General features: G+C 38.5%; 1 protein-coding gene across 1 annotated transcript in view; it reads right to left on the reverse strand.

Annotated features, from left to right (window-relative positions):
- Positions 1–13,771: 13,771 nt before the first annotated feature.
- The window catches only part of Arhgap20 (Rho GTPase activating protein 20), an 82,573-nt gene continuing 71,133 nt past the window's right edge, over positions 13,772–25,211 (reverse strand). Inside the window, exons 11-14 of the mRNA XM_005378054.2 lie at positions 22,292–22,401; positions 20,112–20,301; positions 18,572–18,686; positions 13,772–16,833 (exon numbers count right to left, since the gene is read on the reverse strand). Coding sequence (XP_005378111.1) covers positions 14,975–16,833; positions 18,572–18,686; positions 20,112–20,301; positions 22,292–22,401 — 2,274 coding nt within the window. The 3' untranslated portion in view covers positions 13,772–14,974. The remainder of the gene's footprint in view (positions 16,834–18,571; positions 18,687–20,111; positions 20,302–22,291; positions 22,402–25,211) is intronic.

Consider the following 25,211-nt stretch of genomic DNA (forward strand, 5'->3'; position numbering starts at 1 on the left):
TATTGTTTCATATATTGGGTGCAGCTGGTATTTGATTTTTGTGATTGCTATCTCTTCCTCTTGCATTGTTCCCTTTAGAAGGATATATTGATCTTCTTTGTTTCTCTTAGTCTTGGCTTGAAATCTACTTTGTCTGCAAATCTAATTGCTACATTTGCTTTTTTTCAGGTTCCTGTTGCATGGAATATTGTTTTCCACCCTCTGACTTTCAGTCTATGAATTTCTTTTTTAATGTGTTGCTTGTATGCAGCATATTGTTGCATCTTGCATCTTGCTCCATTCTGCCAGTCTGTTTCCTTTGAATGGTGAATTGAGACTGTCAACATTGCTGGTTATAACAGATACATACTGACTTATCTTTGTCATGTTAATTTCCTGTGGTTGGCTCCTTTTTCCCCTTCTGTTTACTTTCTTGGCTTGCCTGGTGAGTTCATCTTGTTGTGGTTCATGGAGCTGTAGTCCTCATTATTTCTAGAATGTCCCTCAGAACATTTTGGAGTGCTAGCTTGGTGTTCATGAATTTCCTCAGGTGTTCTTTGTTGTACAAGTATCTTATTTATCTACCAGTTTTGAGTTTTGCAGGTTACATCAATCTGAGTTGGAGGTTGTTTTCCTTTAGGCCTTGAGATACTACACTCTGAAGCTTTCCTTGAGAGTCTGTGTTGAGAACTCAGCTGTGATTCTTCTGGGCTTTCCTTTATAGGTGATTTGTTTCTTCTCCCTTACAGCTGTTAATATTCTATTCTTGTATTGAGTTTGTAGAATCTTGACTATGATTCTAGCTGTAGATTTTTTTTTTGATCATGGCTAATTGGAGTTCTATATGCTTCAGTTATCTCTATGTCAAATTATTTTACCCTGCAAGGGAAGTTTTCTGCCATGACAGCTGTGAACATTTTTTTAAAAAAGTATCACTTGTGATTTTTTTGTGTTTGTTTTTTTGTTTTTCTTCCGGTACCAGCAATCAAACTCACGACCTTGCACTTGTCAGGCAGGCACTTTTCCTGCTGAGCTAAATCCCCAGCCCCATCACTTGTGATGTATCTTGCTTTTTCATCAACTCCAATCAATCTTATTCTTCTTTGCATTATATAGCAGCTGCTGAATTGACTTCTCATGGTCCCTTGCTGCTATAAGGATGAGTATGGATATATTACTGTGATTAGATGCTTTTAATTCTTTTGGGAAGATACCTAAAACGGTAACAGCTGGGTCAAATGGAGCCTCTAGTTTTAGTGTCTTGAGCAATCTCCATACAGATTTCTATAGTGGTTGCACTAATTTACATTTCCACCACCAACAAAGAATGTTTCCTTTATCCCCACAGCATCACCAGCATTTGTTATTGGTTGATTTCTTGATGACAGCCATTCTTTCTGGAGTGAGATCAAATCTCAGTGTTGTTTTAATTTGTATTTCTTAAGCTGGGCATAGCGGCACATGCCTGTAATCCTAGCACTTAGGAGGCTGAGGCAGGAGGGTCGTTGTGAGTTTGAGCCCAGTCTGGGCTACAAAGTGAGCTCAAGGCCAGCCTGAAATGCACAGTGAGACCATGTCTCAAACAAAACAAAACAAAAAACCAAGCTAATTTGTATTTCTTGAGTGACCAGTGATGTTGAACTTTTAAAATATATTTACTGACTGTCCTTCACCTGAGAAGTGTCTATTTATTTCAGATGCCCACCTTTGGATTGGGTCTTTAAATTTGGAGGGGTTTGAATTTTTTGAGTTCTTTATATATTTTAGATATTAGTCCTTTGAGGAGTAGCTGGTAAAATATTTTTCCCTTTCTCTGGGTTTTCTCTTTACTCTGTTAGTAGTTTCTTTAAAAGAGATCCCACTTGTTGATTCCTTGTAATATTCCTGTGCAATTGGGATTTATGAAGTTTCTGCCTACACCTACATCTTCAATAGTTTTACCTATTCCATCTTCTAGAAGATTAAGTATTTCTCTATTAATATTTATGTCTCTGATCCATTTTGATTTTAGTTTACTGCATGGTGAGAGATATGAGTCTTTGGCATGTAGAAATCCAGTTCTTCCAGCACCATTTATTAAAGAAGCTATCTTTTTTTTAGTGAAAGTGTTTGTCCCTCTTTTTCAAGATAAAGTAGTTGTGTTTGGAGTTGTTTCTGAATTTGCTATTCTGTTCCCTTGACCCTTGAGTGTGTGTGTATATGTGTGTGTGTGTGTTTGCTAGTAGCATGGGGATATATCTCAGTGATACAGAGCTTGCCTATGTAATCACTATGATGTCCCTTGCCTTGCCCTTGTTGTCAAGAATCTCTTTTGCTATTCTAGATCTTTTCCGGTTTCATGTGAACTTTAGAATTGTTTTCTCTAGTTTTGTGAAGTATGCTATTGGTATTTTGATAGGGGTTGCAGTAAATCTGTATACCAGTTTTGGAAGTATGTTGGCCATGAAGTATCTTTTCTCTGACATGTCCTTCCATCATAATATTTCTTCCTTGAATCCAGCAGACCATAGGCTGAATCCTTAAGACCAGGAGCCAAATTAATCCTCTTCTCAAATTGTGGGTGCTGAGTATTGTATCATAGTCATGGAAAGCTAATATAATTAAAATCAATGATGGTTTTTCATCTAGTTTCTTCAGTTATTGGAAAAAGTGTTGAAGTCACTAATATGACTTTGGATCTGTCCCCTTCTCCTTTCAGTTATGGTATTTTTTGCTTTGCCTATATTGAAGCTCTATTTCAATCTTTCTGTTTCTATCTTTGCCTATATTGAAGCTCTGTCTGTGTATACACATTTGGCATTGTCATATCTTTTTGGTAGACTGATACTTTTATTGATATATGATGTCTCTTTCTTAGGTAATTTTCTTGCTTTGAAGTTTGCCTTGTTCAATTCTAATACAGCCACTCCTATTATGTTTTAATTAATGTTGTATAGCATTATATATATATATATATATATATATATACACACACACACACACATATATATATTCTTTTGTGTTTTTTGGGGGAGACATGAGACAGGCTGGCCTCAGCCTCTTAAGTAGGGGGATTAGAGGCATGGGCCACTATACCTGACACAGCATATATTTTCATCCATTTATCTGTCATTGAATTTCTGAGTTTCTTATAGACAAATGTAGTTAGGTCATGTGTTTTTGCTTTTTCAAATGCTTCCTCTTCCACTCTCTACACTTTGTCAATCTCTGTCTTTTGATCAGTATATTCAGATCACATATATTTAAAGCAATTCTTGGTATGTTAGATCTAACATATGCCATTTTATTATTTACTTTTTGTTTCCTATTTATTTCTATAGTGTTGGGGATCAAATCTAGGGATTTATGCATGCCAGGCAAGCTCTGTATCACTGAGATATATCCCCAGCTATATAGACTTTTCCCCCCTTTATGTCCTTTTATTGTTTTGGTATCAGGGTAATGTTAGCCTTTATTGAATGAGTTTGGAAGAATTCCCTCTCTTTAAATTGCTTTTAGAAAAAAGAATTGTACCAATACAATACTTCCTGAAAAGTTTGATAGAATTCTACAGTGAGACCATCTCATCCTTTTATTTGGAGAGTTTTCATGACCTATTCAGTTTTACTATTACTGATCTGTTTAGATTTTTGTCACCCTGGTTAAATTTTCATAGATAATATGTGTTTAAATATTTATCTGGTCTGAGTTTTCCAATTTATTATTTGTCGTAGTCCCTAATGATCCCTTGTGTTTGTGTTGTTGGCTATAAATGTCTCCTTTGTCATAGTTAATATATTTGGATCTTCTCTTTTTCTAGGCTAGTTAAAAGTTTGTTGACTTACTCATCTTTTTCTTCAAAAAACTAGTTTTATTGATTTAAAAATTGTAGTCTCCACTTCACGTATTTCTGCTATGCTCTTTTATTATGTTTCTTTCAATTTTGAGTTTGGCTTACTCTTGCTTTTCTAGGGCCTTAAAATACACTGTTCATTTGAAACTGATTTTGTAAAATGTAGACATTATTATAGACTTTCATCTTAGTACTGTACTTTGCTGTATCCCACATTTTTTAGTATGCTGTTTCTATTTTAATTTTTCAATATTTAAAAATTTCTCATTTCTTAATACATTATTTGCTCAGTACCATAATTTTAACTCTAAATTTGTATAGTTGCTGAAGTTTTGTTATTTACTTGTAGTTTTATTCCATTTTGGTCAGAGATGATGAAACTGACTTTTAAAATTTTGTCAAGACTTGTTCTGTGGCCACCACTATATAGGATAGCCTAGAGAATGTTCCATGTCCTGTAGCTCTTGGGTGGATTGTTTTACATATAAGTTCATTTAAAATATAGTATTGTTTAACTCAGATTTTTTTTTCTTTTTTGGGGGAATCTGGAGGATTTATTCTTTGATGAAAGTGAAGTATTGAGGTCTTTTTGCTATTGTTGTATTGGAACTTAACTATTAGATCTAGTGATGTTTATAAAACTGGGTACTCTGATATTAGGCAGACATATGTTTGTAATAGTTCTTGTGACTAGCATTGCTATCATGATTCTTTATTAGCAGTTCATTACAGGTGTATGAGTTTTGTTTATTGACTTTATATCCTGCTACTTTTCTGATTTGTTCAATAGCAAGCAAATAGCCTTCAGGTGGTATCTTTAGGTTTTTTAAATATATAGAATCATACCTTCTGCGAACAGGGATCATTTGACTTTCTTCCTATTAGTACTCATTTTGTTTCTCTTGCCTAATAGCTCTCGGTAAGGCTTCTAATACTATATATATATATTTCTTTTCCTTGTTTTAAATCTTAATTTAAGTATCTTTTGTTTGTTGGTTGGTTGGTATATATATTTCTTTTTTCTAATATTATATTGAATAAAAGCAGTGAAAGCGGCCACTCTTGACTATAATATTCCCAGAAATGCTTTCAGTTTTGCACTTCAATGTTACCATTGGTATGTAAGGACTTACCCTTGTCATTTTGTTAATTTTTTTGAATTTTCATTACTGTTTGTGGTATTTTCTATTATTGTTCATCTTTGTGGTTTGGTGATTTATTAAGATTTCATGTATTTATTCGTTTCTCTGTTGCATGTCTCTTTTGTCAGTGGATTTTATACTTCCATGTTTTTATGGTGGCAGCTAATCTGGTAGTTGTGAAATCTCTCCATTTTAAAAAATAATTAAATGGTCACAGAAATCAAACCTAGGCCCTGGAACATTCTGGGTAAGTGCTCTACTACTGAAAGATACCCTCAGTCTTTCCTAGTTTTGTCTGTCTACCAAAGTCTTTATTTCCATTTTATTTCTGAAGAATAACTCCTGGGTATAGCATTTTTGATGGATAGCTTGTGCTCGCTCTTTCAGAACTTGGAATATGGCATTCCAGTTTCTTCTGGCCTATAAAGTCTTGTTAACTTGCTGTTAGTCTAATGTCGGTTGCCTTAAATGTGACTTGATGCTTCTTTTTGCACTTTAAATAATTTTGTCATACTTTTTTGATACTTTAACATGTTGGTATGAAGATATTGTCTAGTCAGGTGTATTTGTGATTTTGTGTCTCCTATACCAGATGTCTGCATCTTTTCCAATATTCAGGAACTTTTCAGCTATTATTTCATTATACAGATTTTTTTTTTTTTTTTTGTCTTTTTGAGACAGGGTTTCACTAGTTCAGGCTGCCCTCAAACTCACAGTGAGCCTCCTGCCTTAGCCTCCCAAGTGTTGGGGTTATAGGTGTGCACCACGACACCCGGTTTTTAAATATTTTTTTTATGTCTTTCTCTTTTCCTTTAAATACTTCCCAAATGCGGATGTTTGTTGATTTATGGTGTCTCAAAGGTCTTGGAAGCCACCTTAATTCTTACTTTTTCACTTGTCTGACTGGGATATTTAAAAAGACCTGTTTGTTTAATTTCAGACATTATTTTTTTCTACTTGATTGTGTGCCGCTGAAGCTTTTAACCATATTTGACTACTGAGGTCTTCATTTCCAAGATTTGTGCTTCGTTCTTTTTGAAGAGCTCTGCTAATTTGTCATTTATATCATATGTGGTTTTCCTGATTTTGTTAACTGTCTCTATTATCTCCAATATCACTGCACGTCTTTATAATGATTTTTTAATTTGTCAGGAATTTCCTCATGTTCTTTGGGATCCATTGGTAGTTATTGTGATGCCGCTTTTGGAGGTATCATGTCTTCTTGTTTTTCAATAATTCTTTTCCACCGATGTAGAGGTTTGTGCCTTTCCAGGACCAGTTATCTCTACTGCTTTTATGACACAGTCTCTGTAGTAAATAGTAGTAAAGACCTTTTTCCTGAAGATGTTTTTGGATTTGAATTTGGTATGAAATATTAGCTTTGGCTTCAAGTTCCAGCTGTGCACCACCACACATTCTCTATAGCTTCTTTGGTTGGACTGAGTTTGGACACAGAGCATACTGTGGTGGGATTGAAAACATGTACTGTCTCCACAGCCATGCAGGGGTGGAGACATGCTAGTGGCTGTTGTACATGTAGTAGTGGGCATGGGGTACCCAGAGTGTAGCCACTGTGAAAATGGATACAATTATATCCATAGGACAATGGACACTTTCCTGTGCACTGCTGAGGCGAGCTTTGCTTCCGGCTAGGAGCTCTGACTGGCAGTCCCAGCATGGTGGGAGGCTTGAAGCTCCTGCCCTGAGATGAGCACAGAGGCCAGGGTGGGCACTTCCCTCTGTGGTGCTAACTTCCATCCTGAGAAGTTTGCATCCAGATGTGGTGTGACAGCTGCAGCCCTCACCCAGATAGCGGAAGGGGGTGCCTGCTTTTATTTCTGGCGTTGGCTTGAGCCCACACATGGTTAGCCACATCCCTGGTCCCAGAACGTTGACCTCAGTTCTTGGGGGAAGCATCCTTTGTTTCCCTCTGTCCCAAAATACCCATCTGTGATCATGCAGGACACCAAGCAGGCTGGGTTCACAGTTGCTCCGCTGTATCTGGTTTGTGAGACTGTAACCCTGTGCTAGGAATGTCTGTGGAGTTTCAGCAATCGGGATATGCAGGGGTTTCTGACCCCCTCAAATGGTATGCATTTGGAAAACAGATCTCAAGATGGCAAATTGTATATGGCCTGGACTTTTTGGGTTGCTCGGAGGCATTTTGAGTTCCTTCTCCAAAGCAAAGCCACCATGCCAACTTCAGGTTGCTCTCCTGGCTGGTCTGCAAACTTGGGATGACTGTGACCTTCCAGTTATCTAACTGCTGGCAGGTAAACTGACGGTTTCCCATGATGGTCCCATTCATCCTTTCCATTGAAAGGGGGGAATCTCCACTTCCACAGGTGGGGAGCTGCAGTGGGAACTGCTAGGGTGTTCTGTTCCTCTATGGTGTTACCCCAAGTGTGAGTCTTAGAAAGCTGCATTCCCTCCCTTGCCAAGTTCCAGTGTCCTCCTGGTCACTCACCTAAAAGAGAAAGCTATGCATCTGTTGCTTTTATTGTTGAGGAGGTGGTGAGCGCTGGGTACCTGTATTTGGCCACTTTGGAATCCCTCTTATCTTCCTTTTAAATATCATTGTCTTGACTATCAAATGGTGTCCTAAGTTTTGTTTCTAGTATCAAATATAACCTGTTACGGTTTAGCTCGCGGTGTCCTGGGCGGGAGCTCATGTGTTCCAAAGTGGGGCTTTTGAAAGTGATGGGCCATGAGGACTGTGTTCATCAGTGGACAACCCGCTGATCAGTGCATCACTGAACGTGCTGTTAGGCGAGTCCTGGCTGGAGGAGGTGGGTCACTAAGGGCGTGACCTGGAAGGGCATAGCTCCTTCCTTGCATCCTGCCTTCACTCAGCTGGCTGGCTGCCAGGATGTACCTTTGCTCGTGACAGGCCCTCCAATCATGCCATTTCTGTCCTTGAGCCCGCTGAGCACAGAATGAAATTTCTGAAGACTATAAGCCCAAACTCCTCCTTTAAGCTGTGGGTATTGGGTATTGTGTTCCAGCAATGAGAAAATGATTTATCCTATAAAACTCATGAAGATTGTCTGTAATATATACACGTATTTCTACTTTCCTTTGTCATTTCCTTTTCTAATGATTCAAATTGCCTTCTATCATTTACATTGTGATTAAAGAACTCCCTTTAGCTAATCTTTATGGATGTCTCCTAGTGACAAATCCTTAAAAGCTTTCCTTCATGTGGCACTATCTTTATTAAAATGTGTTTGGGTTTCAGTTTCTTGAATGTGGTTTTCATCTTTTCATATCTAGGGAGTTTTCACCTATTACTTCTTTAAATGCTGCTTACCATCTCCTTCTGGAAGATAAAATGTTGGATGTTTTATTATTCTACAGGTCCTGGAGGCCTTTTTTTTTTCTTTCAGTTTTTCTCTGAAATTGTGAATACTGTATTAAAATAATCTATCCTCAAATTCACTGATTTTGCCCTGTCATTTCACCACTCTGCTGAGCCAGAGATTACTATATTTTTCAGTTCATTTTCTTTTTTATCTTCTCTTTCTTTTTTATCTTCTATCTTCTTTCTTTTATCTTCTTTGACAAAATTTTTTTTTTTTTTTTTGGGGGACATACTTTTAAAGTGGTTGCTTTAAAATCATCCATAGTGGTCTCAGTTGTCTTACTGAAGTTGTTTTTCTTTGTTCTTGGTGTTATAGGTGATTTGTAATTGTACCCCTGCACGTTCAGCAGGTAGTTATCCTGTTTAGCTTAGCACTCAGGTCTTGACCTATGTTTGAGGGCTGTGGGTCCAATGGGACCTTAATTTTTAGAACTTTTGTGATGCGTTATTATAAGCTATTTGTAATCACGGAAGCCTCTCTGTCCTGCAGACCTGACACTTCCCTAGATGGGTAAAACACTTCCTGTGTATGCCATTCGACTGCTCTGTCTTTGGACAGGTGAGAGGCATCTTAGGCGTGCTGGGGCCAAGGAGTTTCTCAGGTTGAGCTGCTTGTTGTGGCCGAGTTCCTTTTGCTATTGTTCTTTGGACAACCTGATGTCTCCCAGTAGGGAAGGTGAATTTTAGGTCTATCAGGAAAATACTTCCTGTGGCCATCTATTAGAGGGGTCTTGTCATCCCTCTCGCTGGCTACATCTGCCTCACCCAACGGTGCCAGAGGGTCTCCGGTTCATCATGAAGAAGAATGAACTTACCTGAGCCCCTTTTTTGTTGGTAGATTAGGAATGATCGCGCCTGGATCACCATCTTGGTCTGGGTGAGCAGACGTATGATGCTCTGAAATTGTGCTATCCCTCCAGTCTGAGGGTTCTTAACCAACCTGTCGTATCTGTACCACCTTTTAGGGTTCTCCTTTGGCTGTCTCTTGCATTATTTCCAGAATTTAGAGTTGGACAGTGAAGAGAAGGAATACATGTCTATACCATTTTGTCTAGATCAAATTACCAGTCATGTTTACATTCTTTTTTTAAATATTTTTTCTGATACTGAATCATTTTCTTAAATTGGAGAGTCCCAGTTTAGATAAAATACTTTAGTAAAGCTTGGAGTAGTTCTTGTATATGTAACTATGTCTGCTTTATTACTGGAGAACTATGATCTCTATTTTAAAGTGAATGGGAGGCATGGGTCAGAGCGAGGCTCTAGCTGAAGGTACGTGCCAAATGCGCTACTACTAGCATCAAGTAAAGTAGTACATAGAATGCATTTATCACCAGCATGCGTAGGCAACAGGAAGCTCCCAGTAAGTGTTAATATTCACTTTTCCCTCAGCTCGGTCTTCTCGGTCGTTGGTTTAAGTCCCCTGAGGACAGGTACAATTTGCTTCTCATCTATACTACTGCAGGCAGTGGGCTTCATGCAGCGCTGGAGAACTAGTAATGCATGTCCACTTTTAACAGCATGCTGTGACTTCTGACAGCGTGACTCATGTCTCCAAGTGTGTGGCGTTCCAGCATGGACTGTGGGGGTGATAAGCACCGGGTAATGGAGGGCACAGAGTGGTGCTAACTCTTGGCTCCTGTACCTGCACAGTCCAGTTGAAACTTGTGGTATCGGATGTTACATGTGCTCGTGCGATCTGGCGAGTAAAATGCAGTCATTACTGATCACAGTATTTCAGCCGACACACACGAGTGCTGTGCAGGCCCGTGTTTGCTATGGAGCAGACAATCCTCTTTACTCAGTGTGGCCCAGGCAAGCCAAAAGATTGACCTTCATATATCCGGGGCAAGAATACCCAGCAATAGAAAGTTAACTACCTCAAAAGCAGTCTAACACGTCCAATTTCTCCAGCCTCTTTGCTCCCTTCTTTTTTTTTTTTTTTTTTTTGAGCTTTTCATGTTTTGGTTTCTTGTTGAATGAGCACATCTAAGGCTTTCTTCCCCTCCTACTGATTTGCTATGCCACGCAGCAATAAGCTTCTCTGTGTTCATGAATTTCTGTGATCTTTGCTACTCAATCATTCTATTCTGGGGCAAAGATATAAAGTATTTCCTTTCCTCATGAATATTTTAGGCAGTAACAGCCATAACTCCTGTGATCTGGCAGAGATATTCCATCATAGCACCCATTTTATTTGCTCAGAGTAATGGGATGACTTCACAAGGTTTTAGCCAATTTATTCACTTCTCAGAGGAAATCGTGAGAACAGAATTCTAAATTGCATTCCAAGTTACTGTCATCTAAAACCACACCAGCTAAAAACAATTAGCATTTAAACCACAGTATCTACAAAAGCTGTAGCTTATCACCATGAAAGATTACCTCTAGGAAACCTATTTACTTTGCCTCGACAAGTAAAAATATACTAGGTAACCCTATGAACTACCTGAACACGTTCCTGCATTCTGTTCCCGCCCAGTGTGAACACAAACTAAAGAATAATGTCCATCCAATTCCATCCACTATGTTTCTTTGGGAAATCAAAACATAATTTTCCAAAGTATACTCTAGAGCCTTTAGCCAGGTTTACCACAGCAACTGATGTCACGGAAAGCTGAACCTCCAGGAGCTCACTGTGTCTAGAACAGAAAGGAAACTGAAACGTGGAGCACCTCACAGAAACGGCTCACTCGGGGGGAAGCACAGAGCTCGAGCTCTTTTCCTTTCAGTTCCCCGCTTACGAGACATTCTCATAACCAGAAGAGATATTAAAGAAAGTGAACGTTTTACCTAGAGACATTCCAAGAATAAAACTTATTCTGTAAGAGGATCTTGCTAATGTATTTTTCTTTGAATTAAAACAAGCAGTTTGCAAAATAACCTCTCAAGTCATTAAAACTTAACTTGGTAGGAGCACAGGAGCTAAACACCAACAGAATCTGGATGAAGATCCGTGATATTCTTAGCATTTCTTTTCAATGGAAAAAATATTACTTTAGGTTGAGGATATATTAAGTCCTGAGTAAATGTCTTGCCTTGAACAGTAAAAAAAACAATTTCTTAATATACTAATGTCAGACTAATAATCTTTTTATAAAAGCAAATTGGACTTCTGTAAAGTTTAGATAGATAGAATGTATACATTGCTTAAATATAAGCAGTAACGTTTCTGAAAGTAGACTTGTGGTTATTACTACCCAGCCTAAGCAAATTTTTTTCTGGGATAAGGCAGTAAACCTTTTTTTAATCATTTTGAAATGGTGGTTAAATTTATAAAGCAGATCTGAGTGAACTCTGAGAGGCCAAAATGAAACCATCATGAGCAACTTAGTGAACCAAAGAGCAGTGATATTTTGGTGTGTATCTAAGGTCAACTAGGTACTCTGGTCAGAATGGTCCAGAGTTCAATAAGAATATCCCATAATCAATTAAACTGAGCTGACAGTTTTGACATGAGAACACAGATAGTATGTCATTCTGGGAGCACAATGAAAACAGATAAATGAAGATTGTATGTCTAACACGCACCTTGTTTGGTAACATTTTTCAAAAGGAAAAACCCATTCTTTCTGGAAGGACCACAACTAATGAGTAAACTCTCAGAACTTCAACTCAGCATTCACTACACTGTACGAAATCCCCAATGTAAAGCACAGACTGGACTCACTGACTCAAGCAACTCTTCAAAGTCAACACTGCTCTGATGCGACCGTCAACTCTGCAGAATGGTATTTTATTTAACAGACAGCATGGACTTCATACATATCCATTATCAGTGCCTTGAAAAGGAAACGACTTTAAAAGTTAGCAGCAATTTCTGCAAGTACAAAAATACACATTTATTACATAACAAACATATGGTAATAAAATTTGTCCAGATATATTATACAAACTCAAAGCATTTTAGATAAAGCATTGGTCTAATATATTATAGATTGATGGAGTATAATAAAATGACATGTAGTCTGTCTTCAAATAATACAATACTTTACAGCAATATTAAACTATTCACATTATGTATTATTATGGAGTATCTAAGGGAACAGAGGAAGTGGGAATGGTTGTTAAAGAACCTTAGTACAATAACTTCTCTTCTATGCTTCAAATTGGGTTGGGTGACTTTCTACCTGCTATTATGAAAGGAAAAAAGGCTAAACTATTATTTTTGCAAGTAGTTAAGTAACTTTTCCAGAAACACCCTCCAAGCCACAAAAGCTTCATTCACATCTTGCAGTGCTGACAGTAGTAGGCCCTAAGGGGAAGGGGTGTCCCTGCTGACTTCATGGATTGGGCCATGAAAGATGCGCATGGACACTTAGAAGTCTAGATACAGGGGCAGTTAACTGGAATCTATTACATATCTGTTACTGAGATGGCCAGTGTCCTGAGGGAGTTCTTTGGGCATGGAATTCTAAAAGTTTTTAATATAATGATTAGGGCAAACAAGGCCATGTCTCCAGGAGTTAGGCGGCACCTACAGTAAACATTGAAGTAACTTGTAAAAGAAAACATTAATTTTTCATCTTATAACCAAAAATGTAACCTTTAGGACAAAAATATCTGCTATAAGTTTCCTAATGATTGATAAAAATAATTAGAAATAAGCTAGCTTGTGAGAGAAAGATAATTTGATGGTAGACTATAGACATCACACGACTCCAAACAGCTCCTTACAGAGAGCAGTGAAATGCAGGAAGATGGATTATGTTTTCGGTGCTACACCCCCGTCTGGGTGGGAAGGCCTGGGAATTCACTCCTAGGTGAGGAGATGCACTGCTGTAACCTTTATGGCACGAGAGGGAGAAAGATCCATGTACATAACAAACTGACGCAGTCCAACCCATCCATCAGCTATTGAGTCATTTGAGACAAAAATATGGAAACATTTCTCGACGTAAGAAAACCAAAATGAAGGACCCATCTGAGAAGGTCTAACAACCACTTTGTTGAACATTCTATTCTATGACTCCTTGTAAGTCGCCAACCTCTAAAATGCTCTTAACTGCCAATTTATAAAACTTAGAAAGAGGGTGATTTATAAGTTTTTTGTGACTCTCTTTATGAGGAATGATTAAAATTTATGAATAAAATGAAAGTATTTTCAAAATTTATTAGAGTAAAACTGCCCTTTATTCCCCTCAAAATACTCACCCTCACTTCCAACACACTTATCCTATTCTGAAGCAGCACTGGCAGTTCTTTCATGTGATAAAAAATATGGTGAGTGCCATCCAACTAAGCAGCAGGCTTGTAATAATATTACAGGCTCTCCCCACTCACCTTAGTCATCAGATGTGGTACTGTGTAACTTCTGGCTCTTCCCCAAAGTCAACACGACATGAAAGATAAACATTTTGAATTCATTCAGGACATCAAGGCAGATACACCAGTGCAGCTAAGACACTCACAAAAGAGGATGTATAGAATTGCTTCACAAAGTGGCACCAATGATGGAATAAGTGTTAAAAGTGAATGGGACTATTTTGAGGGGGATAAATGAGTCATTTACTGTAATGAGTTTTAAAATGTAACCACCACTGTAATCTGAGGCAGGGCTACAGAGAACTATTTCAGCAAAGAGATGGCATGCTTTGGTTATGTGTTGATAACACTATTCATGCAACTGAGAGTGGAGCTATTGGAATTTTCTCCTCCACACTATGACAGCATATGCTGTTGGAAATGCATCACTTCTAAATAGGAAAAGCTGCATTTCTAAAGCATATTCCTAGCATAGAAACCTTTGAAAAGGCAACTGGAATACACACTGCCTTGTCTCTTATGACAGTTGTTTCTTGGAGCCTTTGTAAAGTAATACTAAGGGAAAAAAACATCAAGCAACACAACCAACAAAAGCACTACGATGTCATGGTACCCTGACATGAAATCACTGGTCACTGGTTTTGGGTTTTCTTCCAGAAAATTTTTCTGTGTTTTTATCCCAAATGACTCAATTGATAGATGGTTTAGATTCCATTAGTTTATTTTGTATCTGTGAACTTATCTCTCATCTTACAGGTGCATCAGTACACCGTGGTATTTTTGAATCACTCATTTTCTCCACTTCAGCTACATTAATGTGCTAGGTTCCTAGAATGACCCTGGAAAGACGTGATTAGATGTCACAGAAATGACAGTTGGCTTGGATTCAGGAAAAGGTTTTACATGATTATCATTTAATAAAAATATTTAAGAATATTTTAAGAATATTTAAGTGGCATTTTTCTCACCTAATTACTGAAAGCATTCCATGAAATAAAGGTGGGTGGTTTTGTGTAGTGCCCCCTCTTTCTGTCCCTGATTCTTCATTTCTGATACACTGGCTTCTCAGGACCCTGACGTCACTGACAGTTGACAAAGGCAGGCCTCTTCAATGGAAGATGCTTTCTGCAGTCCTCTGCTAGTATCTCTAAAATCTCAGGGCAGTACCAATCCCATGCTCTAGTAAATAAAAACTTCCTACCTAAACTTAGGTGATGTTTTTTTCACCTAAAGTCTTTATCAAGTAGTCTCGGTAAGGAAAATGTTTTTGTCCTAAGTATTAGCAAGATTATCCTTAGGCTACCTCTCCCAAGTATCTTATTTTAAAAAGGGTCATAATTATTTTGTGTTATCAGCCCAGTTCCCATTGTTGCAGACAGTAGATTCTTACTGTGGTTAAATGTCTTTGGTTACATGTTTATCCCCACCATCAGAAACCAGTGTGGGCCCTGTATCTGGGCTGGCCACATCACTTATAGTCCCAGAGCTAGATGAGGCTTCTTCCCAAGGCAAAGGACCAGAACAGCACTGCCCTTCAGCCTCTTCTCCCTTGTAGGACTTCACGCAAAATTTGAGTCTGCTCTCCACTAGGCTGAATGGAGAGCTACAGTGTTTCTCTGAGTCCTGACAGGAACCAGAACTGCATGGCTGGGCTGTCTGCAAGGCTCCAAGTCCTTCAGCCGCCCTTACAGGTAGGTCTTTCTGAATCTCTTGCAGCGAACCGGTTTCTGGAACATCAGAAGCATGTGGAGGTGACTCCAAAGGTCCTTTTAGGGGATTTATTTTCTTTTCCTCTGGTCTGGCTACTTTTGCTTTTCTCTTGAGGGACCAGTTTTTCAAACTGGCCACACTGTTTTTCAACCATGTGCTTGGGTGAAGAGTTACAGAATGCATTTGTGAATGCCACTCTACAGTGTCTTTTTTTGCATAAGCCAGATGCCCACTGGCCTGCCCTACTGAGGGACCAGGCATTTGAGAAGCAAGGCTGCAAGTATTAACATCAGAAGAAGGGTTTTCCTGTTTCTTCTGAGTCTGAAAAGTGCAATCTATTGGAGAAGAAGTTTCTGTGGGCGTAAACACAGAGTGTTCTGAAATCTGCGAAAAGGCACTATCCTGCGAGCTCACAGATGAGCCCGATGGGGAAGTGCCTGGGGAAGACAAGCTGGAAGAGCTGGTGCTAGGACACAGGTTTAGTCTTGGGGGTAAAACCTTGTCAGTGCTTTGGTGGGTGGCACTGCTTCTGCCCACCTCAATTCCCAAGACCAGACTCTGATTAATCAGTTTTTGCCCTTCCATCTGCAAAGACTTATGCCGTTTGAGATAATCCTCCTCTCCCTGCAAGAGACCACCTTCACAGCTGATTTTATGTTGTTTCTTTGAGTAAATCCCCCTGAGATAGGTCAGTCTGCAGCTCTGCTCATCTATGTTGGGCTCTGAACAGCGCCGATGTGTCCTTGAACTCTTGAGTGGACCTGCTGTGTGCGGTGGGGAGTATCCAGATGTATTTGCATCAAAATGTTGGTTCCTGGAATGATCCTGGCGGGACATATGACTATGAGAAGCCACAGAAATGGCCACTGGCTTGGACTTAATGAAAAGTTTCACATGATTTCCTTCATTACCTGACAAGCTTTTCTTCTTAATGTTTTTACTAGTGGCGTTTTTCCTGCTGGGATCAGTATCTGTGACTAAACTCTGTTCTGAAGATGTCTTACCCTCTTCTGGGAGAGGCTGAGTTTGTTTCAGGTCATCTTCATCTTTTTGGGAAAGGATTGCATCACAACTGGACTTGCGGAGCTTTTTCTGGTGAAACTCCTTGAGATAGGAAACCTTAGAATCCTGGTGGTCAATACTGGGCTCTGAGCAGCGCCTGTGTCGCCGCAGGCTTTTTGGGGCGTGTGCTGCAGCTGTGGACAGATAGCTGGGTGTACACGTGCCGGACGAGGCCCCAGCATGCTCCACCAGTGAGGCATTTCTGTTCATTACTAGCACATTTACCTGCTTGGACCCAGGAGACCATTTCATTTGAATGTCTTGATCTTTACAGCAGTCTAAGTCAAAATCATTCAGGGTTAAAAGACCTTCCACCTCAGGCTGGTCGATGTCATAGTCACTGAGGGTTAAGACCGAGTCCATGCTTCTGCTACCTTGGCCAAGTTTCTTTACCAAGTCACTACATGGAGCATCGACATCCTCATTTAGCTCATTTTCCAAGCTGTCATAGGAGGAATCATTCAGCTGGACACAAGAGGTGTCTGTCAAGAAAAATTAAACCTTAAGTACAAATATAGCAAATGCTGCCTGCAAAACAAAGTATGTTTAGTTTAATCCTCCTTTCATGTAGTGTTTGAATACTTACTCTCAATAAGGAAAAACTCTTTTGCAGTCTTTCCAACTGTTAGTAATAAAACAAAGAAATCTGTTGGGGTATAGTGCATTTATTGCAATTCCTGATGAAGTGGCCTTTTCCTAGGTAAGAGTTTCTCAAATTAACAAACACACCACAAGACCAAGAAGTGGTGATGAACAGGAAGAAATGACTGCCAGGTATAACTCTGAATAGGACTCTGCCTCCTAACATGGATTGCTGGTTGAGGACATAATTAATTTTAGTCTTGGGAAAACTAATCCTATCAATTTCTCTTTAACAAAGTACTTTAGCATTATTTTCTTATGTAGCCTACAAGAACCACTAAAATTAGAAATTATTATCTATGCTTTATAGATAGAAATAGATATTCAGAACTATAGAATAACTGGCCAAAGATATCATAACTAGTTATTGATGATACAAAAATTCATACTGTGAAGCCTGTATGTCTGAATTCAGAATATGTATCTCCCCACACAGTGTTGGTTGCTTTCAAACTGTTTTAAAGTACACAACAATTCTAAGATGTCTTGGCATCTCCCAGGAGCAAGAAAACAGGTCTGCTCCTACTGCTCTTGTCCCTACTCCACTTACAGTGACTATGGTTCTGCTATAAATACTGGCAGTCCTCATAAAGTTTTTTTTTTTTTTTTTAAAGGTTTAAATACCATTATTCCATAGTTTAACATACTAACAACTTCTTGAAGGCTGGACCTCATTTCACACATTTCTTAGCCTCACCATACTGTTGCCATACTCTGGGCTATTAGCAGACTTCTAAGGAAGGAATGAGATTTCTGGGCCCCACTGACCCCAGCCAGAGGCTCCCTTCAGCTCAGCTGCTATGGTCCCTCTGACAATTACTGCTCTGGCATATTCACAGACATGATTCTATTTATTACAAAGAATTTCTTAAAGAACTAAAATTAGAAATTCCATTTGACCCGGCTATTCCCCTTCTGGGTATCTTCCCCATACAGTGACAGACATCATACCACTGATATACATGTACACCAATGTTTGCTGTAGCATGATTCATAAGAACTAGATCTTGGAAGCAACCTGTTTGCCCATGAATAGGCGAACAGATAAAGAGAATGCAGTATCTAGACATAATGGAATACTACTTGGCTACAAAGAAAGATAAATTCGAGACATTTGTAGGAAAATGGATACACCTGGAAAAATATAATGTTCAGTGGAACAATTCAGACAAACAAGCTTAGATACCATATGGTAGCTCTCATCTGAGTAAGGCAAAGTAAAAACAAAGGGCAAAATAAAGTACTTATAGAAGAAAACAAGGAGATGTATCTGTTGCAAATGGGAAGGGATCCAGGAGACTGAGGGGGAAAGGTGGGAGATAAAGGAAATAAAAAGATGTCAGATGTATTATGCACATGCACCAAACATCCACAATGAGTATAAATATTGTATGTCATAAACAGTGAGAATGAAAATGAGGAAAGAGGATTTAGAGATGGAGGGAGACGGGGGGGGGGGGGGAGAGACTAAAAGGGAATCAAGCTGTGCTATGTACATGCACCTGCTCCTTAAGGTGAAGTGCAAACTTAATGCACTGCAAAGATGTACTAATAAAAAAATCAACTACTTCACAATACCTGAGGAATTCTCTTTAGCGTCACATCTCACTGAAACCTCTCCAAAGAGTGAAGTGATTTCATGTCCAAATATCCTACAGCAATTTTCAATCAGAAATTGTATAAGCAGGGAAACCTATACGAAGACAAAATCAGAGTGCTACTTTTCATATAACATGTTTATAAATTACATTTCACATATGAATCCTGATTTCTAACAAAATACAAAAATCCTTAGGAAAAATATTTTGAAAGTATATAAAAATATAGTGTGTATTTTAAAAGTATACAAAAGATTCCCCTGAAACACTATGATATTTTACTTTCTTTTTTTTTTCTTCTTCTTCGAGACAAGGTCTTGCTATGCAGTTCAGGCTGCCTTGAGCTCACTTTGTAGCCCAGGCTGGTCTTGAATTTGCAGTGATCCTCCTGCCTCAGCCTCCCCAGAGCTGGGATTACAGGCATGCACCACCACACTCGGCAATACTTTACCTTCTTTTCCCAAGTTACTTATATTTTTGTTTTGCTTTAATACAACACGATCTTGCTATATAGTTTATGCTGACCTAAAACTTGCAATCTACGTAGCCCTTCACCCCTACTTCACCTTCCCAAGTGCTGGGACTATAGGCATGTACTACCATTCCTTTGCTCCAAAATACTCTTGAATCAGTGGACTCAAGTTATTATTTGGAGCCTCGGCTTAATGCTAACACTATACCAATGGCTCTGTCTTTAAAGTTAGAGTAATTGCAAGGTAATTTGTTCATAAGGTTTTTTGGGGTGAAGAAATACACCTTGTTATTAAAATTTATAAAGGATCAATAGATAATGCCTATGGAAAGTATTTCTGTGTAAAGGGCAGGTCGCTGTAAGCTTGGTTTAAGAGGGCTCCCCACGGTGTGCTATGAAGGAGAGCAATAACTAGAAAGCAAACGTGTGCTTTCCTGACTAGTTTCTAACTCACGCATTGCCTAAGGCTACACACCCTTAACTGGAGTAGGTGGGCAAAGACTGAGATATACTAGAACCTCTCTGCAGTTTCCCTGCTCCAATAGCTGAGGCCAAGGGGCAGAAGAAATGTGGGAACCAATGGAAAGTACACCTTCAAACGCCGTAACACCTGGGCACTGCCGGCGTGTGATTTCAAGTAACTCCTGCAACACCACCACCTCCATTTTTGAAGGCAAGAACTCAGTAAGTCTGTGTGACTAACTTCCCCCAGGATTGTCCATGTGGCAAACAGTGCGGCAGGGAAGTAAATTTTTACTTGTTTAACTCTAAAGTTTACTTTTTTAAACAACTGCTTTCTTACCAGCCTATGGTTTGAGTCAGTCCTACTGTTTAGCTTCCTTACAGGGAAAAGAAAAATTAACTATTACTTTTTCACTTATACTGGATACCTTCCTATGGTCTACAGGACAGAAAAGAACATCCATAGTAAGCTCAATTTTCTAGGGAGGAATAGTTATCTATGAAACTGTTTTTCAGAATACCATTATTTTCAGCTTCAAAATGGGTTTTTAGTCCCTCAGGGCATAACAACATAAAAAGTCATTACCTTCTTTGTGAATTCATGTTCTAGTTCTGGGCTGGAGGGAGTAGGAGGCCAAATGAGGCTTGGAGTGACACACACCGCCAAATTAAATGCATTCATCTGATTGGTTGAGGAATTTTTCTCAATGTTATATAATACCCCAAACAGGTATCGTAGGAGAATGACATTGGCTCTCGGAAGCTGGTCCAATAGTCTAAAGACAGAAAAATGTGCTCGTTAAGCAAGACATTCCGCTAAAAACAGACACCCCTCCATGTGTATAGAGAACCATGCAAATCAAAAGGGCAAACCAAGAGCACAGTTCAGATGTGCAAGAGTTTCAGTTATGGTCCGTGCAAAGTGAGCAATACTTATGCAGAAAGATCATCAGCATTAGGAGTTACTACTTTTGGTACACTGTTTTCATAACTCAATGTAGAAGAAAGCAGAAAAATGTCTCATAAAAATGCTGCCTGAAATATTCCCTGGAACTAGGACCGCATGCTTTAACTTAGGCAAATTTTGTAATATTCAGTCAACACCCACACTTTTTTTTCTAATGAGATTAAAATGCTCTTTCATTTCCAGGTAGCACCACAGGAGTGCGGTCTCCTGAGAAGAGCCAGCTGTAGTCACTAAGACTCCAGATCATTCTGAGCCCTTGCGCTCTGCTCTACCACCTTCTAGTATCAATTCTGTTTCAAATACCTGTTCACAGGTATCACTTTCACATAGGAGTCAGGTTTGTAACAGTCTACTCTCTACTGTTACCACTGTGAAATGATAAAGGATTCTCAATGATCATTCACTGAAAATGAGTTTTAATACTGCACAGAAAACATATATGAAACATAAACACTGATGTCATGACTTGCTTTTTTCTGTGAGAAGTTTCAAAGGTCGGGAAATAAGGTAGTGTAACTCCTGGTGCTAAATAGCAGAGGCCTTTCCTCAGTACAATGGACTGACAATGAGTGTGGCTGATAGGGCTAATTAGGAAAGACTGAAAAAGACCAGAAGATTGACTGCATTCAATGTAGCACACGCTTTTGGGTTATCTAATTCTAATGGGGTCCCTTTGTCTATGACCTAGCTTACAACTCTAAGTTGTAGGTAACTGAGAGCAGTGCATCTAATACTTGTGTATAAATTAAATTTTATCTGGCAGAGAGACAACTGGTATGCACCCATCCTGACTGAAAAAGCCAGTTTTGTACCTATTTGTGAATTCATTTCAGCATTTCTGATTAATCTGTTACAGGCTATGGTATTCTGAAATCTCCTTTGAACTGGCTATAATATCTTATTGGTTCTTTCATTAATTAATGATTTAAATCTTTCATGTTTATTAATAAAATGTCTCAATCAATGAGCAACACAATACGGAATTTGATGTTACTACCTGAATGGTTTACACCAAGCTACAAAACGGAAGCAGGTGTAGCACTTTGTTACATGGCTTTGAGTTCTGGTGTCTTCAATAGCTGTCCAATGTCCTATTGATAAAAACATCTAGCAACAGCAGTGTGTAGATAATATTTAAATACTACTCTAGGAAAAAACAAATACATGCAAACAAATACTAAGATTCATGGGTTTTCACAGAATTATAGTATTGCCTTTTGCCTTCTTTCCTATCCTATTACAGAAAATATATAGGAACATGGAGAGTGTAAGTTTACTAGCAACTTCCCTGTGTGAGTTTAGACACGGGTTCTTTGTAATCAGACTAAAACTATGCAACTCCCTTTTTCTATGACATTTCTCCAGGAGTGAACTGCTTCTCTGCTATGCTTCCACAACACCCTCAAAATATCTTTTACAGCACTGATTATACTGCACTGTAGTGTCATTCTCAGTTTACTTAACTATGCTACTGGACTGTGAATTACTACAGGAGGGAGAGGTAACAGGTCATTTTCTGTGCTTGATTTCACTTGCTGAATGGCATATATAAGGGGTTCTGTGTTTAAATATTTCCCTAGATTAGTCTATAGTATTATGTGGATTAATGGATTTTTATCTCCTACATTCAGATATACAGGTGTACATGTTCAAGTGTTTCATGTTAATAAGACTAGAGAGAAAAACAGCAGCAATGACAGAAGCAGCAAAAATCCATCTTAAAATATGACTTTGAGTATTTTAATAGGCAAGCTTATAAAACATATATTTTTGAGGCATGAAGAAATCAGGAGAATTACCTTCGAATTGTATTTATTTTCTCTTCGTCATTTCCTTGATCCATTACACAGACCCAGTGATCATAGATATCTGACAGAAAAATACTTCCAGGAATATTTCGTAGAAAGTCCTTACATAGATGAAAAAACAAATATTTTAAATCATTCTCATGTAAAATATGTAGTAGAGGAATTAGTAAGTATTTTGTTCAGCAGTCCTGCTTCTTTGAAGTTCACAGGCTGTGCCAACTCTCCACTGACTTGTTCCACACAGAATCACATGTTTTGATTTTTTTTTCTAACAAAAAAAACCCCACTGGGATAATAAGTCTGCATTATGGTGAGAAAAATATAGGACAATTTTTTGAGCTGAAAAATCCTGTTTATGCACATTTTATAGTAGAATAGCATGACAAGATCTGGCAGTAGCATCCTATATATTTTTTCCCCTTAAGTAGCAAGTTCAAGGAAATGCACCAAGATGCCTGTGACGTTCACAATCAGGTAACCATTCATTCAATCATTCCAAGTTTTGTTCACTTCTTTATCCCAAACAATCAAACAGTGTCTGGCACATTTGAAAAAAAATGCAAAGTCTTGGTTATTTTGGAATATCATATTCCAGTGGTATTGCTGTATAACTGCGTCAAGGTACTTACAGATTTTTCCCTGTGTTTCCCATAAAAGGACTAGCATGTATTTTGGGGAAGAAAACATTCTAAGTGACGGCTAGGATCTGGGAACTTAGAGCAGCACCCCTAAGCTGACGTACACTGCACAGCGTGTCTCAGGGCATTATCCTCTCCTGGAGATTCATTCTCTGAGAACACTGTGTGGGACTTAGTGTGATAAAACCGCATAATGACATAAACAGACTATACCCAGGGTGTCTGTTGTTTGGCTTTTGTTGACATAAAGCTTAAAAGTAAACCAAACTTGGTCTTAGAGCTTTGGTTTGAGGCCAAAGCTCTGTTGCTTTGGGAATGATATTTAGATCTTCACCTCAGTAAACTTTAGGTAGAACTCAATTTAAAGTCTAAAAATTGTACCCACGGTGGGCTACCTCTTGCAAATTCCTGTTTATAGGTGAAAATCTAAAATACTCTTGCTAGAAAACCAAATGAACGACTTTATCAACATGCCTTACGGAAGCCTGTTACTTGTATATCATGTTCATTTCTAGTATGGAAGCTGGATAATGCACTGTTACAGTCAGTCAATTATGCAAGCATCTCCCTCACTATACACAAGCTCCCTCAGCACAGGGACAGATCCTCACCTTCTTTATAACTATAAATGTCAAGCAGCGCCCCAGCTATATACTACCGGCCATTACGGAACTATTATAATGTCTCACAGGGCCAAATATTAAAGGGGGACAAGGAAAGGCCAAGCATCTACAGTGCAGCTGAGATGCTAAGGTAGCTTTCAGAGCTCATTGGTACTTACAACACTCTATTACTGTACTTTGTAAGAGCAGTTAGTAAGTATGAGATGGACTGTTCCAAAGTCTTTTTTAAATTATATATCCTGGTAGAGATGTACCTCGTTCTTGTGGCTCAGATACATCATCACAAAAAAAAAACTACCTCTTTTTTTGAAAGCTACTGAATTTTCATAATTCCAAACTAAATTTAGATGCTGCACCTACTCTAAAAGTCAAATTTAGAAGAAGCAAAGTCAGTTACTTCAAACTGGGGTAGTGACATTAACTCTTAAAAAAAAAACTCAGTGGAAAACATACTTATCTGTCTTGAAGAAAAACATCATTGAATCTTAAACCTATACTTGAAAGACATCTTAATGAAACTTGTAACATCTTAATGAACTCTCCCACAGCTGGAATAACAAGTTATGAAATATAACCACCACCACAGCTGAGAAATATGTGAGAAGCTGGTAGTGAATTGCAAATACTGCCTTGCAGTACTCAATTGATGTCTTCCTTGCCTTCTATCCCAGGGCCCTGGTCATCAGAACTCTCTAATTCATCTAAGTGCTGTGGATGAAATATAAATTTTTCCTCAAAGTTTTGGTACCTCAGGCAACTTTGGTCAAGTTATAGAATGAAGAGTTAAGATTGTACTTAAGCAAAACCAGTATATGTGAAAAATTGAAGGAGAACTTCAGTACTTCAAAATAGTCTTACAAAAAAGAAAGCTGTATCAACTAAAAAAAGTCCAAACTTTTGGCAAAAATTATCTCCGGAAATCACTTGAAAGAGGACTAAAATAGTTAAACAATGATGAGACTTCAGTTCTCTAAACCTCATTTAACTAATTTATTCAATCGTTTGCATCATTTTTGGGGAGTCTTGTCTTTGGACACACAACATTCCTAGTTTGAAACACAACTTAGCTCTTATACAATCACATTTCTTTGCAAGACTTCAACAATATAGCACACATTTTTAAGAAGTATGGTGCTCTGAAGAATTGCAAGGACATTTTTCTAATACACAGGCTTTACCTTCCTAAATTAAGGGACGGGAGATCCAATTATCGAGAAAAAAAATTCACGGTGCATTTATATTTGTCATACCATTATTGTAAACCAGGACTGAAGAGTAATCAAAATCCTGTACACAACAGATTAGATGACCCTAGCTCCAGTTCTGAGTGATACTTTATTTAAGAATCCACAGCATGGTTTAAGAGCAGGTATGGTCCATTACCAAGAAACACCAGATTTTTCAAAAAGTCGTAACGTTTATTCTACAAGCAGCAGGGCACTCAGCTGGAACAGGGGTATGCAACTCTCGACCACAACTTCCTGAATTTGGTTTTTATGCCCCAGACTGAGGCCTTCTGTAGCCTAGTTGACTGCATACAAGTTTTTGGAATTAGGAGCTTGAAGCAGGTTTGCAGAAATTACTGCTAGGTTCAAAAGCTGGTTTTGACTTGAGGTTTTCAAAAAATGTAGGCTATTTCCAAGAATGTGG

This window comes from Chinchilla lanigera, unplaced genomic scaffold, assembly GCF_000276665.1.
Source record: "Chinchilla lanigera isolate Chin_1 unplaced genomic scaffold, ChiLan1.0 scaffold00011, whole genome shotgun sequence".
Taxonomy (NCBI): Eukaryota; Metazoa; Chordata; class Mammalia; order Rodentia; family Chinchillidae; genus Chinchilla; species Chinchilla lanigera.